The 27,103-nt window shown below is 46.7% G+C and overlaps 1 protein-coding gene across 1 annotated transcript in view; it reads left to right on the top strand.

Annotated features, from left to right (window-relative positions):
* TRAPPC9 (trafficking protein particle complex subunit 9) overlaps nucleotides 1–27,103 on the top strand; it is a 544,505-nt gene that overhangs the window by 119,521 nt on the left and 397,881 nt on the right. The window contains exons 12-15 of the mRNA XM_072774632.1: nucleotides 13–98; nucleotides 3,374–3,500; nucleotides 6,980–7,112; nucleotides 9,805–9,968. Coding sequence (XP_072630733.1) covers nucleotides 13–98; nucleotides 3,374–3,500; nucleotides 6,980–7,112; nucleotides 9,805–9,968 — 510 coding nt within the window. The remainder of the gene's footprint in view (nucleotides 1–12; nucleotides 99–3,373; nucleotides 3,501–6,979; nucleotides 7,113–9,804; nucleotides 9,969–27,103) is intronic.

Below are 27,103 nucleotides of genomic sequence, written 5' to 3'. Positions count from 1 at the left end.
ATTCTTTTCTAGATTTCCAGTGGGTTCAAGGAGACGTGTGTGAAGTGCAGCTGATGGTATACAACCCAATGCCATTTGAACTCCGAGTTGAAAACATGGTATGTATCACCCCGAAACTAAGCTTTTTATTTAACATTTGAGGTGCATATCCTGTGATATCTGTCTGTTTTTATATTTGTTTTGCCAAAGAGTATAAGGGTTTTGTGAAGGAAGATCACGTCCTGTCACTCCTGTGTCTTTACTGCTTGGTGCTCAGTGTTCGAACCAGGGAACAGACGCTTCTGATCTGAACACACAGCAAGTTTACCTGGTGGGATGTGAGATTTGAAATAATCATGTTGAAATTTACATGAGATTAGTACAGGTTACAGGTATACGTTATGTCGGCTGCTCAGTATCAGCCTTACTTTATTGCTACATGATGATACGATGATCAAGGCCTGAGGGAAGTGCAAGCTCTGTAGAGTAGGGGAATAAATTATTGCACCACCAGTGTGAGGTTCCTCTTGGGCGTGAAATCTAGTGTTCTGTTTTTGTCTTTTGTGTAAGGCATTAAAGGCTCGCTTTTTAGTGGGGCCCACTGGGGCTGCTCACCTAATTCCATAGTCCGTGGCAGGAGATGTGTACTGGCTCTCCACACGAATTCTAATGTTTCCGGACCTGAACCACTCACCTGCCTTGAGGGTCCCATTTCTCAAGTCTTCTCTGTCCTTATTATTATGTAGTGTTTCTGGGTGCTGTGGGTTACTACCTAGCACCGTGTGTTGTTACGTGGCGCTGCTGAGTGCTATATGTTGTTACCTAATACCACGTATTAGTATATAGTATTGGTTTGTGACTTTTTCAGAAACTTGCAAAGGATGATTTTGAGATAGTTCATGTTTTCCTTTAGAGTTTTGTGACTCATGTTCAAGGTAAGGGGTGGGCTTTTTGTGAAGGTATCTTGCTGAGTGCTCATGCCCTGTGTCAGGCCATGAGTAAAGCACTTGGAGGACCTGGTCCCTGCTGTGGTCAGTGCTGTGGGTACATTGGGTGCTCCAGGGCCCACAGAGAGAGTTGCAAAGGCTTCCCCAGGAGAGACAGGGCTCAACTGAGAATACAAGGATGAGTAGGAGTTCACCAGGCAGACTGGTGGTTCTTAAAGGTGATGATTAATTAGGCTCTCAGCATGAAGCATAGGTTCCCAAAATTCAGTAGAGCTCTGAGAAGCTCAGCTGAATGTCAAGTCTATAGTCACTCAGAGAGCAAGCCAGTGGGGAGGAGTGTTGTCCTCCTCCTGTTGTGCAAGAAACTGCCAGCTTTAGGGCTCGGCTCTCGGGTCAGGCCTTCTAATGACTTTCTGTCTCTTGGCCTGAACAGGGAATAATTGTTTAAAGGATTTTCCCCAAAATGCCTTGAGTATCAGATACTTGCTGCTCTTTCTAACACCTTTTTTCTCTTAAAAAGTAGCTTTTAGGAGTGCCTGGGTGGCTCAGTTGGTTAAGACTCAACTCTTGATTTCGGCTCATGTCATGATCTCAGAGTTGTGAGATAGAACCCTGTGTTGGACTCCAACGTGCAGCCTGCTTAGAACTCTCCCTGTCCCCCTGCCTCCCCCTCTCCCAGTGCGTGTTGCTCGCTCTCTCTCTTTCAAAAAAGTAGCTTTCATTTTTATCTGGTTTATAAGTAGCCTGTGCTTTTAAATAAAAAGTTAGGAAGAATAAAGAATAAAAAAAAAATTGCCACTAGAAGGTAGCCCACAAATCATGGTCAGAATTTGAAAAATGAAATTATGAAATATTTCAAGCATGGGAAATGTTAACAGGGAATAATAAACACTCTGAGAATCCACCATCCACATTTAGCGACTGTTGACGGCTGGTCACATTTGCTTCGGCTATTTTAAGAAGAGATAACATGCCAGTACGTTTTGCCTGGAGACAGTCGCCATCTCCTTGCTTCTGTGCTTGCACTCTTGCCCACCACCCCATCCTCCATGTAGATCATTTCATGCTTTTGCTCGAAATGTGGGCTCAGGTATGCTCACTATTGCTAGAGCGCCTGCTTCTGGGTGCTTTCTGTAGACCGAGTGAGGAAAAGCGTGCATGTGTGTACACGTAGACACGTACTTACATATATATCCACACACGCACACACACCTGTGCCCGTACACACATGTGCTGCCACAGCTCTAGCCCACTTCTGCAGGGTCCTCTGTTGCCTTCGCCTCGTTCACACCTGTGTCCTTTCCGCCAGTGTGAGAACTGAGGTCCCAGCACATGATGCTGGCTTGCTTACTCAGTCGAGGGCCTCTCCTTAGTGCGTGTCCCTGCTCTGACATGGTGGCAGGCTGCTGGGGGCGGGGGAGGAGGCGCTCTTACATCATCAGCTTTGTTCCCAGGCAGTAGACGTTTTTGATCTCTTAGTGAATGGTGTTTTTGTATTTTATTTTCTAATATTTTTTATTGTCAGATGATAGAAATACCTTTGCTTTTTTTTAAATTTTTATTTATTTATGATAGTCACACACAGAGAGAGAGAGAGAGAGAGAGAGAGGCAGAGACACAGGCAGAGGGAGAAGCAGGCTCCATGCACCGGGAGCCCGACGTGGGACTCGATCCCGGGTCTCCAGGATCACACCCTGGGTCAAAGGCAGGCGCCAAACCGCTGCGCCACCCAAGGATCCCCCCCTTTGCTTTCTTAATGCTGACTTTTTAACTTTGCTAAATGCTCTTGCCAGTTCAAGTTCCATTATAGATTCCAATAGGGCTTTTTATGTTTACAGTTTTGTTTTTTGTGAGTAACTGTCTACATGCGTTTCATTCCTTTTCTCTTGCCTATTGTATTGGGTAGGACTTCTGTTACTGTGTGAAGTGCTGAGCGCTTACACCCCTGCAGTGTTTACAGTCATGCGGCAGCTCCTAGAAGCCAGGGAACCTGTCTTGCTCCCTGTCAAGCATAGCCTGACACGTTGTGAAATGAATTAATAATTCATAGATGCATTGAGGGATGATAATTGATGATATATTTCCACTTCATTTTTTAAGATTATTATTTACCTATTTTATTTTTTCTTTACATTTACATTCCAATGTGGTAAAGCAGCAAAAAGCAAATGTGTAAAATACAGCAGGCAGGACTAACAGCAAGATGGAGTCATTGTTCAGACACCCTCAGGGCTCTCTGTTTCAAGGTTGGTTGTGGTAGGCACACCTCTGGTGTCTCCACAGCTCTCTGTGGCCCCTCAGAAAGGCCGTGCATCACCGTCCTCACCCTGGCAGTCCTGGAGCTTGCCTGTGAGCGGGTGCACTCTGCCCCAGGGACCAGCAAAGCAAAGGGGGGGGGATTGTGGAGGGTGGGCTGTGCTTGCTCACACTGCTCTTGCTTGCTCTAGGGGCTCCTCACCAGTGGAGTGGAGTTCGAGTCTCTCCCTGCGGCGCTCTCTCTTCCTGCTGAATCTGGTCTTTACCCAGTGACGCTCGTTGGGGTCCCACAGACGACTGGAACCATTACTGTGAATGGTAAGGAGATGCGGTTTCTGATTTCCATTCGTGCAAGACTACTGACCCTCTGTCCTGCCCCCTGAGGCCTGTCACCGGTCACCCAGTGTTGGTCTTAAACGATTCAAGGATGATGGCGAGATTGCATTTCTTGGAGCCATGGCATGGAAGGGAATGGCTTTGAGTGCACGGGACTCACAGCGTTCCCTTTAGTGGAGGGGTTGTTCTGTGCCAGGCCTCCTCTCCTCCATTGTCACCGTCCCCGACCTGCTGAACTCTTCTAGGGGCACTGCAGAGGTACCAGCAGGCTCCCTGCTGTAGTCGACCCTCTGACTCCCTGGCTTCCTCTCTCCCCCTGGTCACACCTCTTCAGAGGTCCATGTGTATGTGCAGAATCCGCTGGCCCCCTCTCTGTTGGGTGTCTGACCCTTTGTGTCCTTGGTTTGTCCTTATCGCTCCACTAAAACTGCTTTCTCCAAGTCCCTAGCTAACCCAGTTTGTTTGCCTTTGCTGCTTAGCCACCTTGGGCACTGCTGCGCACCTGCCCTTGTGGGTGCTGCCCTCTGGTTTCTGTGAGACACCCCCCTACTCCCCTGTGTGTGCAGCAGTCTGCAGATGCTGCCTCTATACGCGCCTCCCCTGGCCAGGCCAGGCTCAGTCCTTCCCCCTTCTTCCTCCCCATTCCCTCTTCTCTCCCTCCCCTCCCCCGCAGTGGGCTATCTCTAGGCAATCTCAGCCTCTCAGTGACTTTTCTGGCTTCAAGGCTCATCTATATGCTGCTGATTCCCAGGGCCACACTCCACCCAGACCCCTTCCTGAACCTGCAGAATCAGTGGCTAACCACCAGCCCCTTGGCTGCCTCTTGGGCACTACACTGCACCAAGAGGGCCTCCCCACCAGCTGCCCGTGTCCCGTGGGCCCAATCTCCATGAGGGCGTCACCATCCTGCCCAAAGCAGGGCTTCATAGGGCATGCTCACCTCCGGCTGTCTGTCATCAGCCCTATGCCTGCTCCTCCCATCTGCCTCCAAGGGCACTCAGAACCTGCATAATGGGACCCTCTAAGGGTTTGTCACAAAAGCAACAGGGCTCCTCTTTCTGCATCATCTTGGTGGCTGGTGAGTCCATTCTCCATATTGCTGACAAGTGGCCTTTTTGCAGCACACATCTGGCCATGTTATCTCTTAACTGGAGGTCTTGGTACCTGTCCACGCATGGCCCATCAAGCCTAGATCCCTTAGAGGCAGCTTTGGAGCTCTCCCGGTGTGATCTGGCCCTGCGACGTCTAGTGTCCCTCCTCTCCTCTTGAGTCACACATCCCTCTCATAGGCTCCTTGCAGTTCTGGAAACCTGCCCAGCTTTCTGAGCTTTGCCTTTGCTTTTCCTTCTATTGGTGTGCTTCCAGACTTGGCTGGTTCCTGTGCTTCTCTTAGCTCAGACTTCCTTTCCTCTTGGAGACTGTCCTCAGCTTCTCTGGGTTGGGTCAGGTATCCTGCTTGGTGCTCCTGTGATGATCTGTGCGTGTGTCCCTCCAGGCCACTGGTTGTGGTTGCTCACCAGCCTTGTCTGTCTTGTCACTCCCTGGTGTGTGGTAGGTCTTCAGTAGATACTTGGTGGCTGAAAGAAGAGACAATTCTGGGAAAAGGGTGAAGTCTGGTGGGTGAGGTGGGCATCATGCTGGTTAGGACACATTGCAGCAGGCACTGAGAGGTACCAAGCACATGACTGGTGGGAACATGGGGAGAGGTGATCCAGAAGGGGAGAGTGGGTCGAGAAGGACTTTCTCCTACTAAGTGACCCTGACTTTTGAAGGCCACCTAGAAATTATCCAAATGAATGGAGTGTGGAGCAGGGGGGGTTCCAGGCACACAGAACAAGTGGTCCAGAGCTCTGTGGAGTGTTGGGGAACTGGGGGCAGCTCTGAGGAATTGATCCAAGGCAGAGGGATGGTGGCAAGGCTGGCAATGTGGACAGAGGGCAGATGCAGAGGGCTATGGGGTGCTGGCTTTTTCTCCCAGGGGCTGCATTTCATTAGAGGAGAGATACAGTCAGAGGGTAGTGCAGGGGGACTCCCAGGAACTGTGAAGAGTACAGGCTGCAGATGGGCAAGACCACGGGCAAGGAGGCCAATTAGAAAGCTGTTCGCATAATCCAGGGATGAAATGACCAAGGTAGAGCCGCAGCTCCTGCAGGAGTGGAATAAAGGAGATAGGTGAGGAAGGAAATAATTAGTACTGACAGGCTGACCTAACCAATAACCCACACCTGGATGAAGAGTGGGAGCCTTAGTAACAGAGCTCTGAGATGGTACAGACCAGTCCTGCTCATTTTTGGCACACCTTCTCTACGAAGTGGAAAGGGCTGACCGTGTATTACCAGAAATATCAGTGGACATAACCGAGGGTTTGACATCAGGTTTTGAATTTCTTTACATTCCTCCTCGGCGATAGGTAAGAAAAGGAAGATGACCGATTTTAATTAAGAAATGGAAAACAAAGATTGCTTAGGCGAAACCACATTATGTCAGGTTTTCTGGAAAGAAAAATAGGAGGGGGCATATTGCCAGATGTGGGCTTCAGTGGAGGAACATGTTTGCAAGTTAAATTAAGTCTTTTAAGAAACATATTTCAAAAGGAAGGAAGCGTGGGTGCTGTGAATTGGTGATTTTAGGTTGGGAGAGCAGTTTATCACTGGCAGAAGGTGAAGGAGCCACTGATGGGCCATCAGGACCTGTGTTGCCTCCCAGCTAACCACTTTCTTCTCCGATTCCTATAACTATTTCATGTGTGTGCACATTAGCCCTCACCCTGAGCATGTAGCCATGGGTGTTGTTTCATTTTGTTATACAGTGAGTATTGTTTATAATAATTATCTCTTGAAATTTCAAAAGCCATTTTAAAGCTTTGCTTAAATAATTTCAAGTGCTCATAGAACCAATGAAGGATTTTTGATTTTTTTGTTGGCATAGAAAATTCGCTAATCTTAGATCACAGTGCATGTACACGTTCAGCGGATTTGCTGGATCACCAAGCAATTATAATAACAATAATTGGCTCTTGAACTTTTATCTCTCCCCAGAAGATTTTGAATGATTTTTCAGGTACTTATTCTGTCTCATTATGTCCTGCAAAGGAACACTAGCTATCACTCTCCTAGAGACGGGCAGATTTGAAAAGCCAATTGTCAAAGCGCTGGGACCCTACTGTTAAGTTGTGTAGAGATTTATAGTTGATGAAGACTCACCTTTCACTCCTCCCCAGACAGCCCCATTAGGTAGAAATGTGGGGACTGTCACCCTCTGTCTGTATGCACACCCAGGCTTGGGGCTGAGCCATGGGTGGGACCCATGGGTGACAGCCGATGGCAGGTCTGGGGCAGGGGTGCTGTGCTGCTCCCTGCTGGCGGCTGCCTCCAGATGGCGGGGGCGGGGGGGGGCGGGGGGACGGGCTGAGGGTTGGAGGCCTTTCCAGAGGCTGTGAAACTCTTCGTTTTGCATCCTAGGTTACCATACCACAGTCTTTGGAGTCTTCAGTGACTGCTTGCTGGATAATCTCCCAGGGGTGAAGACAAGTGGCTCCACCGTGGAAGTCATCCCGGCCTTGCCCAGACTGCAGATCAGCACTTCCCTGCCCAGGTAGGGTGCAGGCGGCTGTCTTCCCACCAGAAGGGCACCTCAGAGCAGTTTTTAGCATACATTTATAATGGCACCACGTTAATCCGTGATTCTTAGGACCCAAATCTGGGCGAAGTGTTTCTTCAGGATAACCAATAGGCAACGTGCTTTGCTGAAAGTGGAGTGGAACAGAGTTGAAGTGTTTCTCACCATGAACAGAACAAAATGTGAGATTAGCCTTTGGAATCCTATTTTTTGTGAAAAACCGTTAACTCTTAGCTTTTGAAAAGTAGATTTTTTAAAAAAACAGCATTATAGGAAAGCATGAAGAAGAAAGGGAAATACATCTGAGGACTCCCAGAAATGATTATTAATGCTTTGTGTTTTTTCTTTCCAGTGTTAATTCACCTTCTTTTCTTAAATATGTATTTGCATATTGAGATTATATATATATATATATATATATATATATATATATATATATATATATATATATATATATATATATAGTGTCCCAGGTTACTTTTTGCATAGTCATATAACATAAGCTAAGAAATTTCTATCTTAATTGCTTCAAAAAGTATATTGTAAAGATACTCAGTTTGGATGATAGAAATGTTTTAAGACAGGGTAGGTAGCAGTGAGTTGCATTACCTCATAAATTTACCAAAAAATATTGAATCATATACTTAAAAAAAGTGAATTTCATGGTATGTAAACAGCACCTCAATTTAAAAAATGAATTTTGGTGGCTTTAGTAATGGAGTACATGATTTCAGATGACTTTTCCTTAAGTGAGTGTTGCTTCTAATTAATATAAATATCACTGCGACTGAGTTATTAAATTGGCTCCCACACATTTATTGATACATGATTTAGGCTTTGTCTGTAGGACTAGTGATTAATCAGAAATGCCCTCGACAGCAGGTCTTGCCTGTTGTAGGAGTTTATGTCCAGAGGGGAGATAGACTCACTATAGTGAAGCTTGCTAAGTGTTGCTGAAAACAGGAAGTGGAAGCGGGGAGGCCACTTTCCCATTCATGTTCAGGAAGGTTTCACAGATGTGTTGTTTAAATTGGTCCTTACAAGATTCACAAAAGTCGGTCAGATGATGAAGCAAAGAAAAATATGCCCAGACAAGGGGACGTGTCTGACTGTCATCTCGCTCAGGACTCCGCCCCTTTCCGGCTCCAACTCTGTCACGTGGGATGCTGTACGTGGTGAGGATGGTTGGCACCTATGTCGGCCAGGTCTTGTGGCTGCACTGCAGCTCTGCCTTCTTTTCCTACGGTCCCGGGGGGCTGATACCCTCTTTGAGACACAACGTAGTTAGTCTTGTTGTGTTTTAGTTTTTCTGCATAACTCCTCTGCAATTTCAGGTTGACTACAAACAGCTTTTGCTTAGGAAGGATTCCATCTTAAAATATTAGTCATTTATAGTGAGGATAGGAGTCACTCTTCCTTCCTTGACAGAGAAAGTTTATTTCTTGATGCATGAACAAGTTTAAAGGTATAAAATGTAAAGGAATGCATTCACCTTGATTCATTATGCTGTTATTTTCTGAAAATGTGGTTTGGATATAAAAGCTCAGAGCTGGGAACGGGAGGCCCCCAAGGAGGCGCATGGCTGGCTCGATAAGCCTGATTTGTTTAACCATCGTCTCTTCTCTTGGATGCCAGAGGTGTGAGACCAGCACTGTCTGGAACATTCTTTTCTGTCTTTTGGACCAGTGTGGGGATATGGAGCTTTCTTGTGGCACATAGAACAGGACTTGGGTCTGACCTCAGTCCTTTGTTCTGTGGCCAGAAGCAGACCTAGAAAGAGCTGGCAGGCAGGGAGGCTGTTGGGTCTTTGCTGGGTGGGGTTGCCCAGAGTCTTTGTCCATTTTTGGTTCAGTTAAGTATATGGTGTAGACTCATGGTGCTTTCTTTGGGGATCCTTCAGGTTCAAGGAGGAAGAGAATTGGGAGCCAGGTGGACCCTTCCACCCCATGTTGACCCTTCCTCCAGTGACAACCCCCTTTTTCTTGTGGCTGAACATCTCCAGAACATGGTATATGCTTTTGAACCCAAGGGCTGTGGTACTGGAGCCTCAGGGAAGAGGCAGCACGCTTTGGGTCTGCACACTGGGCTGCACTCCCATGTGGCATGGGCCCTACCTGACTACACAGATGCCATAAGACCCCAGGGCACCACCCAGCTGCCCTGTGTCCTGTTAGGCACTTGCAGATGTTGCTTGTCACTTTTACCTGTGACATGGAGTCTGTTGTGCATACTTCCCATTGTTCTTCTCCTCCAGTTCCCAGAGTATCAGTCGGGATGGTTCATTTAAGTTTTCTTCTTAAATCTCTGGGTTTCACAAGTCAGTTCTGAGCATGAGATTTACAATTCTTTTTAGAGATTAATAGTTCAGGGATCATTTGAATTAACTCATTGCTTCATTTTAGGCCCCACCATAATCCAGTAGTTAGGATTTTTATACACTTCACACACACACGAGGCTAAAGCTGAGTGGGAGCACAGGACGTGTCTGCACACGGAAGGTTCTCTGCATGTGGCACTCACCTTGTGCTCCTGATACCTGGGATTCACGTTCCCTGGTCCCTATTTCTGGAATGTGTTAAGTCTGGTGTTGTGAATAGTTCTTGAAATGCCACCGTTTTCTCTGATTCTTTCTTTTAAAAATTTATTATAACTATTACTGCTATTTTAGATCTGCACACTCACTGCAACCTTCTTCTGGAGATGAGACATCTACCAATGTGTCGGTCCAGCTTTACAACGGGGAGACTCAGCAGCTTGTTATTAAATTGGAGAACATTGGGATGGAACCATTGGAGAAACTGGAAGTCACCTCCAAAATTCTCACCACCAAAGGTGGGTTTGGCCCCAAAAATGTTTATCTTCTCTGTTTGCAGAAGAGACTCTTTAAATGGCTGGAGCTCAGAAAGTGTAAAAGCTTCTTTTAAATTGATAACATCATGAAACTGATGTGTGAAGGATGCACAAAGGAAGAGAAAGGAAGTGAAAGGAACAAAGAAAGCACCTTTGTCCTGGTGCTGTTGGAGGTTGCCAGATCCCCAGGAAGAAAACTCTGGGGATTTGAGTTTTCAGAAAGAAAACTCTGGGGAATGAGTGGAGAGAAGAAGTGTTAGTGGCTCAGATATCCATCCTACCCTGGGTTTGTCCGTGGCTTTAAACGTAGAGCCTGTGCACTCCTTATGTTTCCTGGTCCTAGGACACATGAGCTGGGAGGGTCATGAAACTTGTGTTCAAATTTGGGCTTCACCATTTACCAGCTATTTGTCCTTTACATGCCTCAGTTTCTCTCTGAGTAATAGGGAGGCAGTACTTACCACGTGAAGTGAAGCAGCATGTGATGGAATGCCTAGAATGTTAGAGGTTACTGAGTGCTACTGATCCAGGGGAGGGTATTTAAATAGGAGGGAAAGGTATCAAGAGGGAGAAGTGGAAAGAAAGTCAGGTCATTTAATAAAGTGAGAGAACTTATACAGGCCAGTGAGGCCAGACAAAGAGGTAAGGAAGCTAGCTGGACCTGGGGTGTCTCCATGCTCCTGCTGTGAGGGCGAGGGGAGCCACGCATACGGTGGGAGCCTGACCGGTAGTGGTTGAGTGTCTAGGGAAGGGTGTACTATCCACATATCGCTCCCCGGCAGAGGGCTCTCTCCTCGGGCTGATGACATTATGGTGGAAAAGACCAAGTGAAGTAAGTGTTTATTAGAGGTAGAGCCACACGCCATCTGGCAGTTCCAGTTGGAGGGAAGGGCGAGGGAAGAGTTTGGGAGAATTTGTCCTGCAAAACATACCATGAAGGAAGGAATTTGGATTTTGTAAAAAAGGGTTCATCTGAGCTCATCCCACTGGGGAGAATGCCAGTGCATCTTGCATTCCCTTGTTTTTCCCCCTCGTTCTGATGAAAGTGTACGTGGGGGAGCCAAAGCATGTATCTGCCTGTCCTGTCTTGCCTGCTGTCCCCATCTGTACCTGTCCCCATGGGGAAATGCTGCCTACGTTCAGATTCTGTCACTTCCTAGCTGTGTGTTACCTTGAGCAAGTACTTTAACCTCTCCTGGACTTTTCCTTGTAAAATAACAATAATAACAGCACCTACATCACAGGATTATTATGAGCGCTAAATAGGATGATGTATGTAAAGGGCTTTAAATAGCACATGCTGTCGTATTATTAGCACTCACATTTGTTAGCTGCTACTATTACTGCTATCATCTCTATGGTCATCATCGCCATACTACCACCGCCTCTATCACCACCTCCACCTCCACCACCACCACCACCTCCATCACCAGCATCACTACCTCCCCCACCACTGTCATCACCACCATCACCTCCACCTCCACCACCTCCACCACAACCATCACCACCATCACCACCACCGCCATCATCATCATCACTACTCCACCACCACCATCACCTCCACCTCCACCACCACTGTCACCTCCACCTGCGTCATCGTCATCATCACTACTCCAACACCACCACCATCACCTCCACCATCACCTCCTCCTCCACCACCACCGTCACCTCCACCTCCATCATCATCATCACTACTCCACCACCACCATCACCTCCACCTGCGTCATCGTCATCATCACTACTCCAACACCACCATCACCTCCACCATCACCTCCACTTCCACCATCACCTCCACCACCTCACTTCCACCTCCACCACCACCATCACCACCACCTCCATCATCATTATCATCACTACTACCATCACCACCTCCACCACTAATGTCACCACTATCACCATCATCATCAGTTCCACCATCACAGTTGCTGCTACCACCAGCAACATTATTATCGTCACCATTGCCACCCTCATTATTGCCACCATTGTCATTCTTGCTGCCATCACCATTTGTTCTCGTTGCTGTGGAATGCTCTCCTGTGTAACGCACCATCGTTTATGACTGAGCACATTTGGGTGGTTTCCATTTGGGACTATTAAGAATAGTCACCCTGAGTATTTTGTCACATGCTTTGGCGGACTTCTTTAGATGTTTCTGTTGAGTGTATCTCCAAGAGTAGAATGTTGGGTGGTAGGGTATATGTGTGTGTATTTGGCTTTAGAGTGAAACGTTTTTCCAAAGTTGGTTGCACTAGTTCACGCCATGATTATGTGAGAGTTCTGGTTGCTCAAGTCCTCACTGATACTTGGCATCTGTAGTCATTTTATCCATTCTGGTGCTCAGGGTGGGGTGTAACTGGGGTTTTAGGTTCCATTTATTTGATGACCAGTGAAGCTGAATACCTTTCATTTTTTTTAAGATTACTTATTTATTCATGATAGACAGAGAGAGAGAGAGAGAGAGAGAGAGAGAGAGAGAGGCAGAGACACAGAGGGAGAAGATCGTGGAACTCGATCCTGGGTCTCCAGGATCACACCCTGGGCCAAAGGCAGGTGCTAAACCACTGAGCCACCCAAGGATCCCCCTGAATACCTTTCATATGGTTTCGGATACACAGATCCTTTTTTGTACAAGTGCCTTGTCCTTTTTTCCCTTTGGGCATTCTTCCTTCTCTGATTGTCTCTGTCTGTCTGTCTCCCTCTCTCTCTCACTGGTGAGACCTGTGTATGTTCTGACTAGGAGCTCTTGGTTGGGAATGAGTGTGACTGTCTCGCACTGTGTGGTTGCCTGTGCACTCTTAGTGGTGCTTTGGACAAACGGAAGTTACTAATTTTTTTTCATTTTTAAAAGATTTTATTTATTTATTCATAGCCAGAGAGAGAGAGAGAGAGAAAGAGGCAGAGACACAGACAGAGGGAGAAGCAGGCTCCACACAGGGAGCCAGATGTGGGACTCGATCCCGGGTCTCCAGGATCACACCCCAGGCTGCAGGCAGCGCTAAACCGCTGAGCCACCCAGGCTGCCTGAAGTTACTAATTTCAACATGGTTCACCTAATCATTTTTCTTCTGTGGTCATTGCTCTTTGGATGTCATGTAAAAACGCTTTGTCTACTTAGTCTGTGGGAAGCTTTGGTGACCCAACTTAGTCTCATCCTTTCTTTCCTCTGTTTTTGGGAGCAAGTACATATGGATGAGGTAGAAAATGCCTCTCTGACCTGAAATGCCTTCATCTGGTATCCGGATTTAATAACTGGTTAATAGGGTGTGGTCGATGTTGGAGCCTGTGAGCCCCTGGTCACTGACAGATAATCACGGAGCCTGTAACCATGAAGCGTGTCGTGTAACTTACCTCTCTATCACAGCTTAGCAATTGGAAACCATCTTTTCCTTTTCTCCCATAAACTCAAGTGACGGTCATGTGTCCACTATTTGTTATGCACCTGCTGCTTCTTTCTTAAGCAGGGATCGCCCTGTTTGTCCCCTTTGGAAATCCTCGAATAACTTCCCATTGTCCTGGACCCCAGTCATTGTCCTGGCCTCTGCCCTGTGCTTCAGCCTCCTCTGGCCGCCTCTCCCCTTGAACTCCCAGTGTTCGGGGTCGTTAGGAGGTAATTTCAGTCTCCTGGACATTCGTGCGCCTCTTCTACACCTTACGACACACCCATCTTCTCTCCCTAGAGCTCAGCTTGCTGACTTCCACTCATACCCTTTCACCTCTTATTTCCAGTGAACTTTCCCTCTGGGCTTGTGCTGAGTATTCACTCTGGGAATCTTCCTCGTCTGGGCTTCTGGGTCCCCTCCTGTTGTCGGAGTGCCCCAAGGTACTTGTGCAGGCACGCTTTCACTATGCGTGGCTTTCACTATGCATGGCAGTTATTTGTTCTGGGAAGGCTCTCTGTCTCCCAGCGGCTGGGAGTCTCCCTGAGGCCTAGTGCCTGGTTAGTGCTTAGTACTGAGGGGTTGCTGATGGGAAGGGCTTTCTCGTTTACAGAATGAGACAGATAGGAAAAAACAGATGTGTGTGAATCACTTTGATATTTCTTTTGTTTTTTAAAGATTTTATTTATTCATGAGAGAGAGAGACAGAGACAGAGACAGAGACACAGGCAGAGAGAGAAGCAGGCTCCATGCAGGAGCCTGATGTGGGACTTGATCCCAGGTCTCCAAGATCAGGCCCTGGGCTGAAGGCGGCGTTAAACTGCTGAGCCACCCGGGCTGCCCTCACTTTGATATTTATAATGAGTTGCATGGGTCCCTGTACTCATTCGGCTTCTGGTCCACTCCATGTGAGTTTCTGCCCCTGCTGCTTTGCTGGGACTCTTCTCCCTTCCACAGAGACCTTCACCTACTTCTTGATTAGCCGAGCACTGCTTTCCTCCAGAGAGCTTCTGTCCACCTGTCTGGGCTACCCTGGACTTTGGTGTCCTTGTGCTTCTGAACTCATGTGGAACTTACCCTTTGTGTCAGCCATCCCCTCCCTCTCTGACCTTTCATTATCAGAATGTTCAGACATACAGAATTTTACCGTGGACACTGTATGCCATCAACTACAGTTCTGTAATTAATGTTTTCCTGTGTTTGATTTATCAGGTACCCATCTAGCCTCCTATCCATTTGTTAACCCATCTTATTTTTTGTGTGGTTCAGGGTAAGTTGCAGATTTCAGAGCATTTTACCTACTAACATTTCAGGTACATATCACTAGTTAGAGTTCAAAGTTTGTTTACTTTTTTTGGTAAAATATATATGCAGTGAAATGTACAAATCTTAAATTACCATTTGATTAGGTTTGATCCACGTGTGTCCCCTGGTTCCCTTTCCAGCCAGTCCCTGCTCACCCCAGCTAGTGTGTTTTATCAGGTTGGCGGATGGTCTATATGCATATTGTTGGAACCAGTATGGGACAGGGTATCCCTTCAAGGTGAAGCCTTTGTCGTGGTACATCACACACATGCTTTTCTTCAAATAAAGAAAAATTCCTGTTTTTTTTTTTTTTATTCTCCCATCCCCTTTGCTTTCCTGTCTTGTTTTATTTTATTTTATTTTTAAAGATTTTATTTATTTATTCATGAAGGACAGAGAGAGAGAGAGACAGAGAGAGGGAGAGACATAGGCAGAGGGAGAAGCAGGCTCCCTGTGGGGAGCCCAATGTGGGTCTCGATCCCAGGGCCCCGGGATCACTCCCTGAGCCAAAGGCAGACACTCAACCACTGAGTCACCCAGGTATCCCTCCTGTCTCGTTTTAATCTCTAACCTTACAAACTCATTTTTAAAATCCTTTTGTCTTTAGGATCAGTCATATTAACAGCCACTTTAGTCATGGTGATACCAACAGTTCATCCCTGCAAGAGTCTAGACTATAACTTTGGTCCTTACGGGGTACATGTGTCCCTGTGATCATTGGAACCTGTCATGGAGATGAGCATTTGTAATCAATTGCAGCTGGACAAGGGCTATCTGTCAGGGTCATGTAAATTTTAATTATAATCCATTTGTGAGCCAGTCTTTACTTACAGGCTGTTAAAGGTGAAAACTTCTACCTTTGCTTAAATAGCCATAGATTTTATTATAACTAAGTCCAAATTAAGGAGAATTGATTGTATTTGCTTTTAAGCAATCTTCTAAGATATTTGTGAGTGTACAAACACAAATATTCACATACGTATGCACATAAAAACCACACACCCCCTTAATATCTTTATTCCACCAGTGTAATTTTTTTGACAAAAGCAATGATTTCATGTTAGTGTAACTAAAAACTCTTAAGTGTTTGTGGACTGAAACAAGATTCTCTGCTTTTCTCATGAGTGTTCTCCACAGTTAGATGCAGATATGAATGTATCTCAGATGCTGAAGGTCAACAGCAGTAGCAGTTTCTGGACTACTGTCAATGTAAAATAACCACTTACACTTGACTGCATGAAACTAAACCCTAGCACTACAATCATGGCTATTATTTCTGAGACCAAATCCCACAGGGGGAAAAAATTAGTGACATACACTATGCTATTTTATCTGTTTGTTCCTTGCAGCATGTTTTTGCATAGGAATTTTTTTCTTTTAGTTCAAACCTGAGAATTTTTTAAATTGAACTATAAATGGCATACAATATTATATTAGTTTCAGGTATATAACAGTGGTTTGATATTTTTGTACATTTTGAAATGATCATAATTAAGTCCCGTTACCATCTGTCACCAAAGAAAGATAGGACAGTATTTCTGACCATATTCCCTGTGCTGTGCATGGCATCTTGATGACTTATTTATTTTATAACTGGAATTTTGTTCCTCCTCTTCCCTGTCACCGGTTTTGCCCATTCCCTCACCCCATTCTCTGGCAGCTACCAGTTTGTTCTGTGTATTCATGAGCATATTTCTGTTTTGTTCTGTTTATCCGTTTGTCTTGTTTTTTAGAGTCCAGATATAAGTGAGATCATGCCATATTTGTCTTTCTCTTTCTGACTTCCCTTAGCATAACACCCTCTAGTTCCATCCACATCATTGCACATGGCAAGATTTCATTCTTTTTATGGGTGAGTAATATTCCATTGTGTATGTACACCACATCTTTATCCACTCCTCAGTTGATGGACACTTAGGCTGCTTCCATATCTTGGCTGCTGTAGATAATGCTGCAATGAATATAGAGGTGCGTATATTTTTTTGAATTAGTGTTTTTGTTTTCTTCAGATAAATACCAAGAAGTGGAATTGCTGGGTCATATGCTAATTCCATTTTTAAATTTTCGAGCATAGGATTTTGAAGTCTCTCTGGATAGTCCATGTTGTACCATGGTAATGAAAGGAAGAAACAGAAAGGTCCACTTTTGAGGCATAAAAATGTATTAAATCTGACAAGGAAGCTATAGGTTTTCCATCCTGCTGCAGCTGTACAAGAGCCTTTTGTGCACTATGGATTTCCTCTGTGTTATTACTTAGATACTGTGCTTATTTGCATTGGGGGATAAATAAGCTGTTCTCTGAGTGGATTTACCTGTTGTTTGAATGTGTCACTCTTAAGCCATGGAACTTAAAGAGAAGTAAGCAGTGAGTTAGAAATGTTTCTCAGCTTGCCATAGGCTTGGAAATTGTTAGATTCTGAATGCAGTTCTGAAGTAGGACTTGGAACCTGTTCACTGACTGCCCTTTGTGTGGGTGGGGGCATAGATCAGGGTGCAGTGTTCAAACCTGTCTGGAGCTGTGCCGCTGGTCACCTGCATGTTTAGCAGAACCAACTGGTGCTCCTTTTCCTCCCCTTCTTGCTTTTCCTACTGAGCTCTGTCAGGGCAGCTTGTCCAGCACGGGCTCTCTTCAGCCAGGGAGAGGAAAGATGGTTTCCGAGTCTGGCCGACTTGGCTCCCAGCCCCTGCTCTGTTAATTACCGGCTGCCTTAGTAAGCAGTGTGGCTGCTTGAGGATTAGGGTTCCAGTGCAGGCTCTCCCTGGGACCCAGTCCTTCCCTCAGGTCATAATTCGAGGACAAGGGATAATGCCTCTGGTGCACCTAGCACAGTGCCTGGCATGTGGCCGCTAGTGAGAAACTGCTTGTGTCCCTTCCCTTTACGTGGGGGAATGAGCTGGGGCTTCTGCTTCCCATTTTCCACATCTGTCTGCCAGGGCCTGGGAAACCAGGGTATCCGAATTGTTAAATCCCACTCCAAATAAGCAAACACGTGCCCCACTTGAGGAAGACAGGCACCTCTGTTTAAATTTCCTAGGCTGACCTCTTAGCTTTCAGAAACCATCTTAGCTTCCTCCTTGTTCTCAGGTTTTTCCTGGAATGGTGAGATTTAACAGTACAGATGAACAAACATGCTCTTGCATTAAAACTGTAGCAACTTAAAGTAACTGGAAACTAGATAGTAAAGTCTACATAAGCCCCGCTGTCACGCGGGAAATGAAGCCAGGAAAGGTGAGGCAGTGAGAAGCAGGCTGGGAAGTGGGGACATTTCTGACAGCAAGGGGTCACTGGCTCCTCTGCTCCTAATCACAAAAGAGAACCTGTTACCCGGGCAGTTCTCAGGACCCAAGGGTTCTGTGACAAGTTGGCTGAAGTGCCACCCAAAGTTATAGTAAGAGTTACCTTCCCCGTGGAGTTTTATACCTCTTTTTGGCCTGGTCTGTTTCTGAGTTGCTTATATTATACTATTTTTATATAATTATTTTTTTGAAAATATGGCAACATAGGGCACAACTTTCAAAAGAAATCTTGTAGAAAAGTGGTTAATTACTTCTTAGAATTGTGAAAGCATGGAGTGCCTTGGGAACTCCGTTCCTCGATGTCTCCTTCCATTGTCAGGCCAAGTCCCACTTGCATGCTTGGGTGTGGACTCCAGTCAAAGGGAGCTGGGAGCAGGCTGCCATGGCCAGTAGTGGGTTAGGGGGCCAGGAGGGAGCTCCCCAGATCAGGCCGTCCTCAGTGGTAGGCTTAGCTGTTAGGATTCCCATTACAGTCTTTGGTGCCAGAACACTTGGGTTCCATCTTGACTTTGCCACTTACTGGTGGGATGATTTGGACCTTGGCTGTCACTTCTGTGACAGTCCGCTTCCACGTGCCAGGAGAGGACTGTGTGGTCCCCCCAGGTGTTAAGATATGCGCGCCTCACATCCTGAGGGGTCAGTACGAAGTAGCTCCTCCTGTTACCCATTGTCATTGTCTTGATGCCACCTTCGCTCTTACTTTTTAAGTGTCTGTTCTTCTCTCACATTTATTAAGCATCTTTTTATGTAGCTTTCTTATGCTCAGTTTCTTAGCCTACCATTCAGAGAAACCTCCCATCTGGTTGCTGGCTGACTTTTTTTTTTTTTTGCACAGACACTTGTCCAATACTCACCTTGTTTCTAGTACCGTGCTTGGGGAGAGGGCAGCAGTGACCCCCATCCTCATGGGGCTGGCGTGGGGGCAAGCCGGATGGTAGCCTGAGTGCTGTGATCATGAGGCAGTGGGAAGGTCCTCTCTCAGCTTTCCTTCCCACCGTTGACCCTCTGCCTGTTCATTTGTCAGTCTGTTGTCTACCAGTTGTCCACCCTTTTGCTCAAGTCTTCAGCAAGCCTTTCCTGTGCTCCTTCTGTGTGGTGGCCATTGTGTTGGGCCCTGGGACACCCAGGAATCAGCTCCAGGTCCCTGTCCTCTGGGCTGTGGAGAGTGCTTCCACAGTCTTTGTCGCCTGGCTGCCTGTGGCTACAGTTGGATGTATTCATGGCTCTCAGGTGTCCTGTGTGCCTCTCACATCCTGCCCATCATTCATATACCAGGCCGCACACCACCTTCCAAAAACTTTCCTGACCCCCTCAGAAGGAATCATGTCACTCCTCCTGTACTTTGCCTTGTTTACACTTTGTTACAGTAACACTTAACTTCACTTGGCTTTGTGTTACTCAACAATCAGGCATTTATATCACATTCTATATACTCCCCATGCCAGGCCCATGAATAATACATGAATCCTGTCCTGGAGGAGCTCACGATTCAGTGTGGGGAGTCAGGCATGTTCAATGAATGGGAGTGGATTCCAACTGCACATATTGTATTATTTCTGTCACCTGTGAGTAACCACAGTGAGTGGATTGACTGCTGTGCCTCCTAGGAAGACACTGACTTTCACAAATGTCTAGAACTCATCCAACTCTGCGTTCCCTTGTATGCATGACTACAGTGGCCGTCTCGAACAGGTCAGTTTGTTGTACGGTTGTAGGGTCATGGTGGAGAAGTTTACAAACTCTGTTCTTTGGGAGACCAAGTGAAATACCTTTTAGTCACTATCACAAGACATGATATGTTTAGCTCATTGGGAACATGGATGAGAAGTCAACAAGTAGGGCAGGAAGGGCAGAGGAAGTTAGGATGTCTGGCCCTGCATTTGGGAACTTTTTTTTTTTTTTTTAAGATTTTATTTATTTAAGAGAGAGAGAGAGAGCACAAGCAGGGGCAGGGGCAGAGAGAGAGGAGAAACAGACTCCCTGCTGAGGAGGGAGCCCAATGCAGGGCTTGATCCCAGGACCCCAGGATAATGACCTGAGCTGAAGGCTTTACTGACTGAGCCACCCAAGCACCCCGGTTTGTGAACTTTTTTTTTCTTTAGTTTGTGAACTTTTGAACATCAAATTCCCAGTTGGTTATTTGGGGCCAGGGTGTTGCACACTGATAGCACATAGCTGCTGCCGGCTGCTGCGATGTCCACTTCTGTGGGGCTTGGGCCTTCCCAAGAAGTGCAAACACCCAGGAATGCTGGTGCAAATAGTTAAAATGAGAAGGTGGGTGCCTGGGTGGTGCAGTCAGTTGGGCATCCATCTCTTTTTTTTTTTTTTTTTTAAGATTTTATTTATTTATTCATGAGAGATACAGAGAGAGAGGCAGAGAGAGAGAAGCAAGCTTCATGCAGGGAACCTGACATGGGACTCAATCACAGGTCTCCAGGATCACACCCTGGGTCGAAGGCAGGTGCCAAATCGCTGACTCACCCAGGCATCCTGAGCATCCAACTCTTTTTTTTTTTTTTAATAAATTAATTTTTATTGGTGTTCAATTTACCAACATACAGAATAACACCCAGTGCTCATCCCGTCAAGTGCCCCCCTCAGTGCCCATCACCCATTCACCCCCACCCCCCGCCCTCCTCCCCTTCCACCACCCCTAGTTTGTTTCCCAGAGTTAGCAGTCTTTACGTTCTGTCTCCCTTTCTGATATTTCCCACACATTTCTTCTCCCTTCCCTTATATTCCCTTTCACTATTATCTATATTCCCCAAATGAATGAGAACATATAATGTTTGTCCTTCTCCGATTGACTCACTTCACTCAGCATAATACCCTCCAGTTCCATCCACGTTGAAGCAAATGGTGGGTATTTGTCATTTCTAATGGCTGAGTAATATTCCATTGTATACATAAACCACATCTTCTTTATCCATTCATCTTTTGATGGACACTGAGGCTCCTTCCACAGTTTGGCTATCGTGGACATTGCTGCTAGAAACATCGGGGTGCAGGTGTCCCGGCGTTTCATTGCATCTGAATCTTTGGGGTAAATCCCCAAAAGTGCAATTGCTGGGTCGTAGGGCAGGTCTATTTTTAACTCTTTGAGGAACCTCCACACAGTTTTCCAGAGTGGCTGCGCCAGTTCACATTCCCACCAACAGTGTAAGAGGGTTCCCTTTTCTCCGCATCCTCTCCAACATTTGTGGTTTCCTGCCTTGTTAATTTTCCCCATTCTCACTGTTGTGAGGTGGGATCTCATTGTGGTTTTGATTTGTATTTCCCTGATAGCAAGTGATGCGGAGCATTTTCTCATGTGCGTGTTGGCCATGTCTGTGTCTTCCTCTGTGAGATTTCTCTTCATGTCTTTTGCCCATTTCATGATTGGATTGTTTGTTTCTTTGGTGTTGAGTTTAAGAAGTTCTTTATAGATCTTGGAAACTAGCCCTTTATCTGATACGTCATTTGCAAAAATTTTCTCCCATGCTGTAGGTTGTCTTTTAGTTTTGTTGACTGTATCCTTTGCTGTGCAAAAGCTTCTTATCTTGATGAAGTCCCAATAGTTCATTTTTGCTTTTGTTTCTTTTGCCTTCGTGGATGTATCTTGCAAGAAGTTACTGTGGCCGAGCATCCAACTCTTGATGTCGGTCTACTCAGGTCATGATCTCAGGGCTATGAGATTCAGCCCTGCATTGGGCTTCCTGCTCAGTGGGGAGTCTGCTTCTCACTCTCCCTCGGCCCCCTACTCATGCTCCCTCTCAAATCAATCAATCAATCAATCAATCAATCAATCTATCTATCTTTAAAATGAGGAAAATACATTTCTGAAAATTGAGATACAGCACTCTTTCGCAGACTTGTTGTTAGGGTTAGACAGGCCAGGATATTGGGGTAGGTGGGATCCTGGCTACACTGGCTCCTGTGTGGCCTTGGGCAGCTGGCCTGAGAGGGGACAGTAGCAGGACGTGTTCCAAGAGTCACTGTATGGATTCAGTGACACGGCGCCTGCCTCATGGAAGTACTCTCTAGATGTCAGCTGTCCTGTGCTTGCTGTTTGGGTGACAGCACCTAGCTCGTGCTAGGTGTTCGTTTCCTGCCCCGTCCTCCTTCTGGGTTGTATCTGTGGGTGCCCCCACAGCCCAGCTGAGATCACAGTTGATAGAGTCTCTCTTACAATCCACTGCCTCTGACATCTGTGACACATCCAGCCTTCAGTGTTCTGCAGCCAGGACCACAGGGAGCCCTGAGGACATCTCACAGCTCATTTGAGCAGAGTTGATCTCTCAGTTGCAGCACTTTTTAGAAATGAAAACTCATCCAAATAGCCAAGAATAGCACTATAATTATAGGTTTTAGTTTAGTTTCCGCCCCCCTCCCCTGGTTATAAATTCCTGCTACGCTGGACTGTTGGCCAAGAGCATTAGTTCTTTCCTACAAATCTGGGCCCTCAGCAGGGCCACTTCCTAGTTCCAGCGACTAGGACAGCAAGTCCCATCTTTGGGCAGTCCATTAATTCAGCAGTTTTGAACCTGTTCTGTATGTGACAGTATTAAAAACTTTTAAGCAATTTTTGGATTGAGAAGAACATCAGCTGTCACCTGGTCTGAGCTTTTGGGGACTTCTCTGCCCCCCAGCCTTGTTCCTTCCTATAATCTGAGATCTTCCACACAGGCTCGTTTCCCTTTATAGGCAGGGAGCACTTCTTATTTTTCTCTTTTCCTCAGAACTTAGTACTGTGCCTTCCCTTGGGATATTTAGTGGCTGTGCGGTGATTGCTCACTGAGTGAATGGAAGGGGCAGTAGTAGAATGTGAGAGGGAAACATGAACGTGGTGCTCTGGAGTTTCCAGAGGACTTCCACCTGCATTCTCTGGGCTACCCTGTGTGCCAGGCTACGTGCCAAGGCCTTGATGCCTCATTGTATCTTGGTGCCGACTCTAGTGTTGTCTCCACCCCGCTGATGAGGCATTTTGGGATGACAGAGGAGAACTGTCAGGGGCAGTGCAGGGACTAATTCATACTTGTCTGATCCAGAAGCTCATGACTGGACCGTTACATTTTATTTCCTACCATCTCTTTTCAAGGTCCTATATCCTGTCACCTTAGTGATGTTTTCATTGTAAATACTCTGCACTCTGGTTGTGAAGCTGGGCGGCGGCTTAATGTTCCAGATGAGCTGCCAGAGGCAGAACATTTAGTGGAAAGAACCAGCTGTTGGCCAGGCCTGGCCCTGACCTTGGTGCTTTTACTTTAGCTGTTTGACTATGGATAAGTTGTTTAAACTCTCTGAGCTTTGGTTGCCTCTTCCATAATATGGGAATAATATAGCTACGGTCTGAAGTTAGAAGATAGAACTTAATAGATATTTATATCAAATATTTTTTTATAGAGGGGCTCCAGGGGAGGAATTTGTCTTGTTTGCCAGACCTTCCCCTCTCTGTCCTGCAGAACCAGTCAGGATAGGGAGTGGAAAGCAGAGGCAGAGCTGACCTCATTAGTTTGGACCAGCTTTTCCTAAGCCTGGTCAAGTTCTTTTTGGGCACTAGATCACCTGCCAGTTTGCACAATGCAGGAGAATTAATCCACTGCTGCAGAGAAGTCGATCTGTCTGGTGGATTGAGTATGGGGGCTCAGTGACACATGTGCCCCAGGTGATTGCTGTCCTCATCAGCTGTTCATGTTATTGTCTGGCCCTGATAGAGGCCCACCAGAGAAAGCAGTTCCATTGGCTTAGAATTGCACCTGCCTCTCCTGGGTGGGCACTGGTCCTCAGCATGTCCAGGCTGGGTTCACAGGGCTCCTCCTTATTACATTGGGGTGGTGGGGGCGGGGGGCTGGGGTGAATTCAGACACAGCAGTGAGTTGTTAGCGTGTTTGCATGCGTATGTTTATGAAAGTGTAATATATTACCTCATTGTAGAAAGTTGGAAGATAAAAACAGTTTGAAATTACCTGTGACCCCACTAGTCAGAGAGGACTGACCTTAGCTTACAGGTATGCTTTCTTCTTTCTTTTCCACGTGAACATTTTTATGCAGTGGTATCCTAGTGTACATTCAGTCTGGTAATCGGCTTTTTTCCTTCACTTTTCCCCCATCTTTTCTAAGTCTAAATCTGAAACATCTTGGAATGCATTTGTCCGTTCTACAGTGAATGCTTCCTGAGTGCCCCCCACGTGCCCAGTACTGTTCCTCATTGAGTGGGAAGGATATTGGTGGCAGCTCGCACTGCTGCGCACTTACTGAGTGCCAAGCGTAGGGCTGGAGACTCCACAAGACTTCTCTGCTCTGCACACAGCTCCGCAGAGGGGAGCGAGGCTGGTCCAGCAGGAATAACTAACACGGGGTGGAGGCTGCACCTAAGCCAGACCTTTTCTGATTGATTTGCTTTCGTTAGCTCACTTCTTCTCCATGCAACCCATTTTATGAATGAGCACACTGAGGCACGTGGAAGTTTGTTGACTTATCTAAGGATGCTCAGCTAGAGCCATGAGTTGAACCAGGCAGTTATCTTCTGAACAGGGCATTCTTTTTTTTTTTTTTCCATAATTTTTTAATTGGAGTTCAATTTGCCAACATATAGTATAACACCCAGTGCTCATCCCATCAATTGCCCCCCTCAGTGCCCATCACCCAGTCACCCCATCCCCCTGTCCAATTCCCCTTCCACTACCTTCTGTTCGTTTCCCAGAGTTCGGAGTCTCTCCTGGTTTGTCTCCCTCTCTGATTTTTCCCACTCATTTTCTCTCCTTGCCCCTATAATCTCTTTCACTATTTTTATATTCCCCATATGAGTGAAACCATAGGATGATTGTCCTTCTCCGATTGACTTATTTCACTCCGCATAATACCGTAAGTTCCATCCACTTTGAAGCAAATGGTGGGTATTTGTCGTTTCTAATGGCTGAATAATATTCCATTGTATACATAAACCACATCTTCTTTATCCATCATCTGTCAATGGACACCGAGGCTCCTTCCACAGTTTGGCTATTGTGGACATTGCTGCTGTGAACATTGAGGTGCAGGTGTCCCGGTGTTTCACTGCATCTGTATCTTTGGGGTAAATCCCCAGCAGTGCAATTGCTGGGTCATAGAGCAGATCTATTTTTAACTTTTTGAGGAACCTACACACGGTTTTCCAGAGTGGCTGCACCAGTTCACATTCCCACCAACAGTGTAAGAGGGTTCCCTTTTCTCCGCATCCTCTCCAACATTTGTGATTTCCTGTCTTGCTAATTTTGCCCATTCTCCCTGGTGTGAGGTGGGATCTCATTGTGGTTTTGATTTGTGTTTCTAAACGGGGCATTCTTAACCAGCATGGTGCCTTGCCTCTCCAGGAAGTGGTGAGCTTCAAAGATGAGGTCTGGTCCCTGTCTTCCAGTTGTTGATTGACTGGTGGAAGAGTGAGGCGCTTGACACAGGTGGTGATGTTCTAACAGAGGTGGGCACTTCAGTGCTGTCGGGGCCCTGTACTCTGGTTCAGCAGGAAATGTACCCCAGAGCCGTCACCTGGTTCCTGCCTGTGCGAGGGAAACCTGTTTCTGAAACATAGGCCTGCTGGAATCTTTTGGAGGGAGGCCTCTGCAGAGGGCCTGAGTGTCCCAGCTGGTACTGGCACTTTGTACTGAGGTTGGCCGGTCCTGCTAGAGAGGATGGCTAGGCCATTTACAGAAGTTAGCATGCACTTCAGTCCCCCTGGGCCTTTGGGACCTGGCCTTCCAGCAGGGAGGGCCCAAATGATGCTCTGTCCTGGCATTTCATATCCCCTTGCATTCCAAAATAATTTACTGGATTGGAAAATAGAGATAATATAGTAATCGGGTTAACACATATTTATAGAATGTGAGTTACTGGGTCATTGAGAGGATTTTGGTCCCTTCATGGGTTTGGGAGCAAAGGCACTAACTACCATTCTGGAATTGGGCTCTGGCACACCCAGAGGCACAGCCAGTGGGCAGTGTGACTTCCAGGGCTGCCCTTGAGGCCAGGAGTCAGGTCACCTTGTAAAGCTGAATCAGTGTTTTCTAGAGGAGGCTGCTGCCCATGCTCACAGGTAGAAGAAACTCAGCAAACATGTAGAGTCTGTGCAGATGACTGCAGGAAGGTGAAGGCAGGGCCGGTGTGGGCATCATGCACATGCAGCGGCCCTGCCAGCATGTACAGGCCAGGCCCAGGGCCAACTGCATTTAAAAAATTTTTTTCTTTTTTAAAAAAATATTTAATTACTTAATTATGAGAGAGAGCACGTGCATAAGAGTGTGTGCACACTCAGAGGGGGGAGGGGCAAAGGGAGAGGGACAGGCGACAGGCAGGCTCCGCATCTGAGGCAGGTCTGGATCCCACAACTCTGAGATCATCATGACCTGAGCTGAAACCAAGAATCAGGCGCTTAACTGACTGAGCCCCACATGTGCCCCTCCCACTCCGTCTTTTTAACCTGCCTGACTTCTTCCCACCTTCCCAGCCGTCTCTGAGCAGGATTCTCTCTGGGGTGTTGCATCTGTGGCTGCTGGCGCATCCACAACTGTCCCTGCTATCGTGACCCTGCCCCGTGTGGTCATGAGTCTTACGCCCCAGGAGCCAGCACGACTTGTGATTGCCATCCTTTTCCTAACTGCCTGTCTTTCCTGAGGTCATTCTGAATTAATGAGGTAACTGCATTTACAGAGCCTCTGAATGCTTTGTGAGCGAGTGGGATTGGCGCTGCTGCCGTGCCCCTGGCACTTATTGGGCACCCATCATAAGCCAAGTCTTGTGCTTCCTAGCTGAATGACCTTCATTGAGTATGTTTACCTTCTTGGTTTCCTGTGGGGATGATGGCCACTACTTGGCTGGCTTCGGGGGCGGTGGGGGGAGGGGGTCGGAGCAAGATAACCCGTGTGTGGAAAGAGTCTAGTATATTTGAGGTCTGCAGTGAGGACCTGCGTCAACAGATGGACGTGACATGGCTTCTGAGCACCTTGTGTGGACACTACCCTATCTGCTCCTGCTTGTTAGCATGCCTCTCCGAGGCTACTGAGAATAAGTGTGGTCTGGTAGGTGTGCCTTGCTTGGCTGGAGCGTGGCCAGCTCTGGAGGGCCCGTGCCTTGACCAAGTGCACCATGTGGATTGTGTTCACAACATGGGCTTTGGTCAAGCAAGCA

Source organism: Canis lupus, chromosome 14 (genome assembly GCF_048164855.1).
Source record: "Canis lupus baileyi chromosome 14, mCanLup2.hap1, whole genome shotgun sequence".
Classification (NCBI taxonomy): Eukaryota; Metazoa; Chordata; class Mammalia; order Carnivora; family Canidae; genus Canis; species Canis lupus.
Note: the sequence above shows the minus strand (reverse complement) of the source record. Positions and strands in the feature narration are given on the sequence as shown.